The sequence below is a fragment of the Myripristis murdjan genome, chromosome 6, assembly GCF_902150065.1.
Source record: "Myripristis murdjan chromosome 6, fMyrMur1.1, whole genome shotgun sequence".
Taxonomy (NCBI): domain Eukaryota; kingdom Metazoa; phylum Chordata; class Actinopteri; order Holocentriformes; family Holocentridae; genus Myripristis; species Myripristis murdjan.
This window is the reverse complement of record NC_043985.1, coordinates 28,759,293-28,770,123: the sequence shown is the minus strand read 5'-3', so window position 1 is coordinate 28,770,123 and position 10,831 is coordinate 28,759,293. Positions and strand designations below refer to the sequence as shown.

Here is a 10,831-nt window from a genome sequence, read left to right as displayed (position 1 = left end):
GTGCATTAGAATTAAAGCACCATGCATTTTCTCAAAAAGGATGCATCATTAACACATTTCATTTTATCAATGAGACCGCCAGAGCCGACTGGCACCTCGTACGTTTGTGCACCACCTTGGAATCTGAGGGTAAATTTGTTGAAGGTGTTTTGCAGCGCAAAGGGAAACAAACTCAACTCAAGAAACAAAACCTCTTGAACACAGGAGACAGCAGTGTTACAAGAAAAACTAGTGCTCACTGTGACAGAAGCTGATTACAGCACTGACAACACCTGAGTCCATGTTACCAGCCCTCACCAGAAATAATTTGTCTACAGAAATGAGACCAAAGTATGGTGATAACCTGACAACATTACTGCTGTTTAAAGTATTACAAACAGCATCATTAAATTTCATGTGATTGTTTTATTTTTAAGTGTATTAAAGAGCATTTATCCCCTCTCACTTTTTTTTTTTTTTTTTTTTTTTTTTTTTTACATTTTGATTGGTCATTTAGAGTTATAGGTTAGGGTTAATGATTTTGTTTTGTTTTGTTTTGTTTTACATTTTAGTACTCTTTGGCTCATTGTTAAGGTTAGTTGGGTATAAATTGGCTATGGATAACTTATGGCCCTTTTCCATTAGTATCTACTCGGCTCGACTCAGCTCGCCTCGGCTCGACTCTACTCGCCTCGACACGGTTTAGGTGGTTTTCCATTACAGTTGAGTCGCACCTCGCCGTGGGTGGAGTCGCGGCGCACCGTCCAGCTCCCTCTGGATTCTTTGGGCCGCCAACAAGCTCAGAAAAGTCTCCACGTCTTTATTTGACCGCGGTCGTGGTTTGCTTGCCATTTTCCGACTTTGACAACTTCACTGACGGTCAATGCGCACGGCCGCTGTTGCCGTTTTTTTTTTTTTTTTTAAATGTCGGGTTTTGTTTTCGTGCGGGAGTCGCTCTCGTCACTCCCTGTCCAATCAGTTGCCTGCACGGCGTTAACGTCACATTTTCAGCTCGACTCAGCTCGACTCAGCTCGCTTGGAACCCCGGCTGAGTAGGTGCTAAAATGGGACCTGCTAGCAGGTACTACGACCTAATGGAAAAGCTCTTAAACCGAGTAGAGTCGAGCCGAGTCGAGCTGAGTCGAGCTGAGTAGGTACTAGTGGAAAAGGGGCATTAAAGTCTACTCCGTCGCCGTACTAGGAAACGCAAACTCACCTCCTGGAACGACGGTGGCAAATGAATTCCGTCGCCCTCCTAGGAAAATAAACAAAACAAACGCTGGCTGGTAGAGGCGCTGTGATTGGCTCAGGCGAACACTTCCGAAGGCTGCCGAAACTCCGGTTACCTAGCAACCGATATGTTTGGATCTTGAGCATCGTCCATTGTTTTTCTTCACTGAAGTAGCTCGACACGCTAGTAGCAGAGGATATCTGAGCTAAGTGAGATAAGTAGTGAGATAAGTTTTATTTGTTATTTAATTTCCTCCAACTTGAGAGCGACTTGAGCGGCAGCATGCAGCGGGTGGAGCTGCTGTCGGAGCGGGCCGCCGCCACGAACCTGGAGACGCGCCGCAGCCGGGAGATGCAGCGTCAGCAGAGGATTTTTGATAACAACATGAGAACAATCGGGGTGAGTTTTTTCTCTGTGCACTTTCTGTGTGTGTGTGTGTGTGTGTGTGTGTGTGTGTGTGTGTGTGGTTTGTGTCTGACTATATTCATAAACGTGTGCAATCATCTGTTTTGCAGGTTGATAAGGAAGCCCTGGACAATCAAGTGAGAGAAAAGCAGAAACAGGCAGAAGCGGAGAAAGAGTTTCTGGATGCACACGGTGAGTTTCTGTTTACCTGGCTGCACAAAATACCTGATTATTATTATTATTATTATTATTATTATTATTATTATTATTATTTAATGACAAGACTGCAGCATGTTAAATAACCTAAAATAAATTGTGCACAACTATAATGTCGAGGAAGGCTTCAAGGTGGCTTGCAGTTTTGCACAAGGTGCCCCTGAGTTTGTATTAAATATAAAAGTAGGATGATGTTGTTGGTTTTTTTTTTGTTTGTTTTTTTAAAGAAACAAATAATAGAGTCTGAAAAAACCCAGCCCCAGCAGGTATTAAATATGAGACTTGTTATCACTGACTTAAAAACACCCAAAGTTTAACCTCCCTGTTACCTTCAAATTTATAAACATTTTTTTAATCATCTGGAGTCAACCTGAGCACGGTCATTTCAACCTCCAGAAAATTATTATAATAAAAAGTGTTACCCAAGTTGATGTATCAGGTACTTTATGTCTCTTGTTGACTAAATAAATACAAAATGTGTTCAGGACACTGTAAATATGTCATGGTGCTAATTTTATTTACCTAATTGTCTAGATTAAATCAGGAAAAGTCATTCAATGTGAAGCCAAAAAAGATATTAATAATATATTAAGAGGCATTAAAAATTGAATGGTGTCAAATTGACCCCAAAGATAATAGAAGGGTGGTCTTTAGTTTTACCAGTTAACTATTTACATTCAACACCTCCTATGGAATTCCAAATTTGTAATGTAATCCATTTGTGTGTGTGTGTGTGTGTGTGATATTGTCCACATAGCTGCAGACATGCTGTGCGATAGCAAAGCAGCGTGCCTCCTGGACAGCAGACAGGTGAAACAGGCGCGTGCGGTGGAAAAGGCCATCAGCCAGTACAGACGGAGCTTCCAGCAGCCCAGCAGCCGGCGGGAGTTCGACCTGAACGACCCCGAGCGCCTTCGAAACACAGACGCCGAGGGCGCTCAGATGATGCTTCCAGGCCTGGTGGGCGAGGACCCGGACAGCAAGACCAGAGTGCAGAGACAGAGGGAGCAGCTCCGGCTCTGGTCCCTCCAGCAGCAGCGGGAGCGGGCGGCAGCGAGGCAGCAGCAGCGGATGGACGGTAGGGCAGGCTCGATCAGCGCAAAGACGCCATATCACCTCTGTCGCCTCTCTGTTTGTCTACTATACAGCCCATGCACAACCATCACTGCCCATACCTGCCACCCTCTCAGCCCTCTGACCTCCATTCACACACTCACTTCACTCCTCTGCCCTCAGATCAGCAGTACGACCAAAGCAGAGTCAGCCTGGACAACAAAGCTCTCCAGCTTGAGAAAATTGAGCAGGAGAGGAGGAAGGCGGCAACTCTTGCTACTACGGACTACAACCTGGCCATGGTGAGTCACTCTGCTGCCTGGTAGTCTTTCATCTTCACGTCGACAGGCTCATAGTCTCAAAATAATGGAACAACAACTTGGAGAGGGAGAAATGTTGAAAAGAGCGAAGGGGAAGTTAAATGATGCAACCTTGGAGAAACACCCTGAAAAGCAGAAGAGTTGACAGCATGTAGCCAAAACCACATAAACAAGTCGAGTCCAGGTAAATGAAAGTATAGTAGAGGTTTACTGGCTAAAAAGACTTTTCTGCTCCATTGCAAAAATGACATTCTTCACTTTACAAAGTGACACAAAATGTTTTTTGGCGTCCTCATCATGACCTCCACCTCCTTTTTCACCGCATGCCGTCCCAGTGGGCGCAGATGGAGGACAGGCAGCGTCAGCAGAAGAAACATGACGACGAGAACAATCGAGCAGACATCCTGAACCACCTGCAGGAGGAGCAGGTCGGTGATGAAGTCAGACCCATCCTGGGAGTGCTGGGAGTGCCCCGTCTGCGGCCCAGCACTGACAGGAGAGCCCCTCCTGAAAGCCTGCAGCAGATCCAGCAGTTCCAGCAGTATCAAATAGAGGAGAAGAAGGTACAGCAGGAGGAAATCACACCGGCACAACACTGAAACACACAGCACGAGCATGGTTCTTTCCTCCTCAGTGAAAAAAAGGGAGTCTGAGTCCAGCTCATCAGCAGTTGGTGTGTGTTTGTTTTTGCGTCTGCAGAGGTTGGAGCTGGAGAGAAAGCAGGAAGAGGAGCGACAGGAGTGTCTGCGCGTGGCCTCGGCTCGCGCTGCTCTGCTGCTCGAGAGGCAGCAGACGAGACTCAACAAGCAGCTGAGACGAGAGCTGGACGGCACCAACACCAAACTGGCTGATGCACAGAGACAACAGTCAGCACTTCAGTATTCTTGATATAAAACGCACACAGGCAGGCTAACTCATTGTGCATGACGGTGCATGACAAACCGTCTCACACGCTTTTTTGTGTCGGGTGTCTTTTTCTCTTTCAAGGAACCGAGCGTTTGGAAAGGGAGGCATCGGCAGCTTTGATGACAGCTTCTTCTCCAAATTCAACACCAGCAGCCGATGATGGATGAGACACTCTGCGCTGATGACTGGACTCTTAACATGAATTGGGATCAATCATTTTGTAACATAGGAAGAATCACAAAATAAATGGACCACAGAAGTAAATTATAATACATTATCAGTTTTTACATGATCTCAAGTTTATTTTAATTTTTCAGTTCACAAAATGATTAATGCTCACATTCGTGCTTATCACAGTTGGCTGTTTAAGAACGGGAGATGACACGTGCTTTCAAGTATAGTGCATTTGATTTATGTGGACATAAATAAGTCCCTCCTGTGCAAGGTTACAATCTCTGGTCAAAGAGGAGATTGAATATGACACTATTCCCATGACACTGACAAAGGAAATTGTTTTGCAGACTCTCACTGATGGTTAGAGCTCTCGCATCTCAATAAGTTGAATTATTGTGCGGTTATGACCCACAAATGGACCCATATTTTAAATCACTGTCAGCTGATAATGTTCACAAAGAATGTCTTGGCTCAGGTTTTGTAAAAGTTGAACTGAATAAATCACCCCTCATCAAAATCATAGCACCAAGTAAAAAAAAAAATCAAAATCAAATGCCAAAGGTTTTTATACCCAGCAAAAAAGTAGCAATGATTATCTCACGTCACAAAAGCCACAAATATAACAATGATAACTCATTCAGCTTATGCACTTTGAACAGTAAGCAGTGCTGAGTGGAAATATAACTGTCCACAGCAAAACGGATAAATCCAATCTTCAATAACAGTGCAAATAAAATCCTTAGCAAATAAAAAAAGACACATAAAGAAATACTTTTGATTGAAACTGTTTCTTGAAATTATTTCGGCTCAGATCCTGGTGCGCTCTGCTCTGACTGATTGCACCTCTGGCTGTATAGAGCCCGTTCCACTGGGGGGCAGTATAAGCCGATTTCAATCAAAACCCAGCTTTGTTGCAGCTTCCCACTGACCTGCATGTACAACCAGCAGAATTCACACTCCCCATTTCCATTCACAATTCAAGCTGTGCTAAAAGTTTTCCTTTCCTCAAACGCAGCATGAAGGCACAATAATCAAGTTTGACCTAAAGACATTATGACTAAAAAAACAAAAACAAACTGATGTTAAAATGAGTTTTCAGAGACAAACTTATCCCATCTTCTCTGCCAAAGAGACAGGGCTTTTTCCTGTTGCTCTGGAGACAAAGAGCTATACCTGAAAAACAACAAAGGTAAGAGAAATATCACTGGACAGGCATTTCACAGGTTTTTTAAAAGAGCTGGAAACACTATAGGACTCTAACTGTGAATACTTTATTGATCCCCAGGGGGAAATTACTTTTTGTTATTGTAACAAAAAGTAATTTCCCCCTGGGGATCAATAAAGTATTCTGAATCTGATTCTGAATCAGAATCAGAATCACACTATAGGACTCTAACTGTGCCTTTAGTTTGGTTTCTCTTCACCCGTCCAAATTTTGGGCACTTGCTTTTTTTTAATGATAATCTCATTTCTTGTTAAGTTTATATCTCCTTGAGACACACCTGGTTAAATTAAGGGTAAAAAAAAAAACCTCACCTGATGGAGTTTACAGCCAGTTGTTTGAGAGTGCCTATGTGGGAGCTCTTCCCCCCGAGGCCCACGAACGCCTCGTAGAAGTCATCGGAGAGCCCAGAGGAGCCAAACATGGCGGGGTCGTCGGAGCTGATGACCAGCGGGTGGCCCTCGGACATCAGCACAGCCGCCGGATGGTTTCGCACGTCAGCTACCAGCTTCAGCACCTGGACCATCAGCGCAAAGGAGGTTTTCACTTGTTTGCAAACTGTAGCTTCAATTAGTCTTTCCTTTTCATGTTAAAAAAAAAAAAAAATCAAAAACCGATAAGGATTTTAAACATAAAGATGCAGTTTAAAAGACAGCGGCGTACCTGGTTGGAGATGGGGCAGACCTCCACAGCTACCCCTCTCTTCCTGGAGAGATTTTTAGCCACTGGGTGGCGCAAAAGAGCAAATCCATGACCGATGCGCGACGTGTTGAACAGCAGCGCATCCAGCAGGTTCTGGTCCACCTCTGTACCCTCAAGATCTACATGTGGCAGGGAAACAATGAGTTAATGTAATATCTGTGGCTGTCACACTAACTGATGGTCCTCACATGATTTCAGAGGAGAAATTTAGTATTTATTAGTATTTATTAGTATTTATTACTTTGGTTATGCAGCTGTGCTTCTGTTAGGTGGGCCCTTTGACTGTACAACGACCCACCAGGAGATCAGAGGATCAAAGAGTGCATCTTCTTTTTAGTCACTAAAAACACATTTATACACTGGTGTTTTTGCACATCTGGTTGCCGCAGTCTGAGGCTTCACTGTCCTTTTAGTAATCCTTGTTTTTCATATCTCACGTTGCTTCATTTTATTGTATTTTGCTTCATTTTTTTCATCTAGACTTTTTCTAGCAGATCTTTCCGGCACACAACACTGGGCACATTTGTTCTCAAAATAACCACATGGATGATATATATTTATATATTTATATATCATCCCACAGCTGCCTCACATATGTGTCATTCAACTCAGAGAGCTGACATTTCAGTGCTCTGCATCTGGAGCAATATTCACATTGGACTTTGTCTTATCTGGGCAAAGTTCATCATCACCACCCCTGATATGTGTTATAAAGTGTTAACTACAGAAGATTGAGACAGAGATGCGACTCTGATATGAGAAAGATATAAAACCTGAGCACAACAGTGTTGTATTTTGGGGGTTAATGAGCTCACCAGTCTCTCCAGCATGGAAGAAGAAAGGCAGAGAGACTCCTCTCTTCGCTGGCAGAGACAAAACGTCTCTGAAGTACCAGAGGGATCTGCCGGCGTCCTCACGGCCCACCTACACACACACACACACACACACACACACACACACACACACACACAGAGGGAAGGTGAACACACTTCCAACCAACAGACATGCCGTGCCACTGCTACATCCATTTTTAAATAATTTTGTGCAAGTTTTGTACCAATTGTGATAAAGTCGAATTAAACTTTTAAGAAATTCTGATCAGCAGCGTGGCAAATCTATTGTTTTCTATCTCTATCTCTATCTATGGCCGCTGTTACTACTGTACCTGCTGCTGCTTCTTACCAGGTCAAAACCAGCCATGATCTCTGGGAAGTCTTTCTGCAGCCTCATTGCTTCCTCGATAGCCGCAGTCAACAATGTTGTATTAACACCCCTGTAGCACACACACCAAACACACTCCTGTCAGCATGGTGTGTGCTAATGAGTCAAAAAGCAAGTGAAATATTAGGGTATGAAGGATATGAATGTTAGTTTGAATGTCGTTTTTCTTGAGGTTTGCACTGCAGTCACCTGTGGACCGTGAAGATGATCCTTGCCCCAAAGAAGTCTGGGTGCTCTGCCACAAACTGCCTGGTGATCTCCTGGTAGGTCTTCAGGGTCCACGCTCTGTCGTGCGTGCTGCCGTCCAGCTCATATATCTGAGCCCCCAAAAACACAACAGGAGATGGATCATAATCAAAGAACTTACGGAGATAATGTTGCACATCAAACGTGACAGGGTGTGGTTTGGATGTGTGTAAGTTCACCTGTGGGAGTAAGGCCCGCAGTTCCAGATACATGACGTTGTCCTTGTAGAACTGGGAGAGGCCTTGGTAGTAATAGTCTCTGAAGACGGGAGCGTATGTGACCAGACCCCAGAGCGACATGAAGGCCTGCTCGAACCTCTTCCACACCACATCCTGGCTGGGGTAAAGTGCCTCTGGATCCTGATCAGTGAAGATGGTCAGGCTGGCTTTGATGCTGTCAACAAGGACAACAAGACATGGTTATTGCTGTAGATTAAATGAGAACACCGCCAGAAATGGTCCACTTAGAAAACTGGGCCAAACAGAGAGAAATGAACAGCTGTCAACGAAACTTGTCCATAAACTCAAGCTCTCTAAATTATAATGACTGAAAATTACCAGATGGTGGTTAAGAAGATACACATTTCTATATCTTTATATGAATTGAATGAATGATTTCCCTCTCTGGTTATACGACTGGAATTTAAAAAAAACAAAAAAAAAAACATCTATTTATGTGAGAAAAATCAGATAACAGAATAACTCAACTGTTACTTATTCTAAACCTGAACAAGCTGCAATTCAGAGTATGCTGCTTGCTCTTTTTTAAGGATTGTGAATGACTAAGTTCAAATAATTTAATATTGATTCAGGCCAAGGTCAGATCAAACTGATAGTATTTATTTCTTTTCACAGATTGATGAGGATGAATCAGCAGAATTGATAATCAGTGCACAGATGCAATGATTGAATTATTACACCCCTATCAGAGTTTGTTTTATTGTCTGAAGTACATAAATTAAATTTTAAATGAACCATTTGTGCTTTGCAAACCACAATAAAAAACCTGCCACCTGTTGTCCAGATCTGTGGTGTTGACCATCTTGGCCCTGAGGTGCTCCAGCTGCATCCAGGGCGAGCAGAGCGGCAGAGGTTTGGGCGAGCTGGACGAGAAGAGGAATCTCATGGACTGCTCGCCGGTGACGCACATGTAGCAGTTCGGCCGATAGGTCACGTTCATCGCCAGCCACTCGGCGTCTACCATGGAAAAGTCGTGGATGTGGAGGGCTCCCCCTGAGGAGAAAATGAAAGGGCTCGCTCTGTTGGTCTGAATTACAATTACCCTGACGATTAGTTGGACCAATGCCTAAAGACCTGAGTGTCAGGCAAAGACAACATAAAGACATCATCATTATTCGATTCACTTTGAGTCACATGTACAGGAAATACATCAACTGAAAGTCTGTGCTGGCAAAAACATTATGCATCTGGATGTTCATTTCAATAACAGCAGATGCTCAGAAAAATATTTTCTCTGATAACGCTGCTTACATTGTCTTTTCTGTTGCTTCTGATGCATGACTGGCCAGATGAGGTAGAGTCCTTAGACAAATCAAGTAATTAGGGAGTTTCACGCACACCCAAAATTATTTTTGATATTTTCATATGCACCAAACAACAGCGGGAATCCACATGATCAAAAAAGTTCACCATATAGAGCGTGAAACATGTAGCTTGGGTTCGAATACGTCCAGGAGACAAAGGCTGTGGGAAACGGTGCTGCTGATGTTTACTGAGACTGGGAGCCAGCTGTTTGTATTCTGACACCTGTTCTGAACTTCCTGGATCTAGACCCTGTCAAACACCCACATATTATACCGGTAATAACATTTACACACACAAAAAATGATACTGAAACTAATAAAAACTGAACAAAAACTAAAGATATTTAAATAATAAAAACTAAACTGAGATGAGCAAACCCACTCTGGAAACTAACTAAAACTGAACTGAATTGAACACAAAATAAAAAAATAAAAACAAAATAATAATAGAAGACTATAATAACTGTGGCACCGCTGATACCTTTGGGCATCTTCTGCAGCAGGCTGTACATGGGGCTGCTCCGGATGAGGCTCCTGGCCTTGAAGAAGTGCAGGGCGGGGGGGAAGTCCGGCTTCTTCATCTCCGCCTCCTTCAGCTGCTGCAGCCGCTGGTCCAGCCGCCGCTCTGCCGGGGACAGAACCAGCCGGCCCCCGGTCTGCATGGAGCTCTCCAGCTGCATGAGGGCCTCTCTGTAGCTGGGGTCAGGAGCTCCCAGGACCCCGCTCATCACACCGCACAGCAGCAAACAGGCCGCAGCCACGAGGGGGCGCTGCAGCTGGACGGCCATGTGGTCAGAGCGAACTGGGCCAGGGTAAATCTGATGAAGCAACACTGAAAACAGACAGAGGAAGGAGAGATCAGGAGGCTTGTGACGGCAGGTTTCGACTGAGTGACAGCTGCACCGAAGTTAAAATTAAACAGTTAATTAAAACACAAGGGCTTTCACTTCCTGCTTCCAAACCTGAGTTATTTTAGACGAAAAGAAGAAAAACCACAAAGTGCAAACCTGCAACTTTTAGTCTAGGCTCATGAAGTTTCGTATCATGGGGAAAAATAATAACTAACAAAAACAACAGCCTGAATGCTTTTTATTATTACTTTTTTTTTTTTTTTTTTTTTTTTTTTTTTTAACATAAGCTATGGCTTAAACCAAGTGGAAAACATCACAGCTGCTTTGTGACATTTCCCCCTGCAGCTCCGCTCGCCAGCTGCTGGCGACAGGCCCGTAAACAAACCAGCTGAGAGCAAGCTACCGACAGCGAAACGCGACGACACGCATCCCGACGCGTCCGTGCGCCGTGCGGGTGTTTTTGGCACAGAACCCACTTTGCCACGGCCGCGTCACGGAACCAAAACAAAGGACGGCGACGCACCGGGACTGACAGAGTGACGCTACCGAGCCGACAGTCCTGGTGTCCGCGGTGCAAAACGAACAAACTGACGCTGTTTGCGCCCGTGAAACACCTTGTTTTTATGGTGGTGTCTTTGCGCCTGTTGGCTCGTGTGCGTCTGCGGGTCTGTCATCATCGGTGAACGTACCTGTGCTGCCAGGCGGCTCGGTTTGTGCTGTCGGTAAAAAAAAAAAAAACAAGCCTCCACCACAAAGGATTGA

At 44.3% G+C, this 10,831-nt stretch overlaps 2 protein-coding genes across 3 annotated transcripts; one reads left to right on the top strand and one right to left on the bottom strand.

The window, feature by feature from the left end:
• Window positions 1-277: 277 nt before the first annotated feature.
• Window positions 278-4,270, top strand: ribc2 (RIB43A domain with coiled-coils 2). Its single transcript, XM_030054246.1, has 8 exons — window positions 278-330; window positions 1,475-1,609; window positions 1,726-1,807; window positions 2,589-2,909; window positions 3,068-3,186; window positions 3,540-3,767; window positions 3,904-4,070; window positions 4,192-4,270. The coding sequence occupies exons 2-8, from the start codon at window positions 1,493-1,495 to the stop codon at window positions 4,268-4,270; spliced, it is 1,113 nt and encodes a 370-aa protein (XP_029910106.1). The 5' UTR covers window positions 278-330; window positions 1,475-1,492.
• A 121-nt stretch (window positions 4,271-4,391) lies between these two features.
• Window positions 4,392-10,831, bottom strand: ada2a (adenosine deaminase 2a). Of its 2 annotated transcripts, none has more exons than XM_030054706.1 (10): window positions 10,759-10,831; window positions 9,700-10,050; window positions 8,688-8,907; window positions 7,855-8,068; window positions 7,619-7,746; window positions 7,391-7,481; window positions 7,024-7,132; window positions 6,170-6,327; window positions 5,821-6,023; window positions 4,392-5,457 (listed from the first exon to the last, which is right to left on the bottom strand). In XM_030054706.1, the coding sequence occupies exons 2-10, from the start codon at window positions 10,004-10,006 to the stop codon at window positions 5,367-5,369; spliced, it is 1,521 nt and encodes a 506-aa protein (XP_029910566.1). In that variant the 5' UTR covers window positions 10,007-10,050; window positions 10,759-10,831; the 3' UTR covers window positions 4,392-5,366. The 2 variants fall into 2 exon arrangements, with proteins under 2 accessions (XP_029910566.1, XP_029910567.1); XM_030054707.1 differs by lacking the exon at window positions 10,759-10,831 and adding an exon at window positions 10,684-10,748.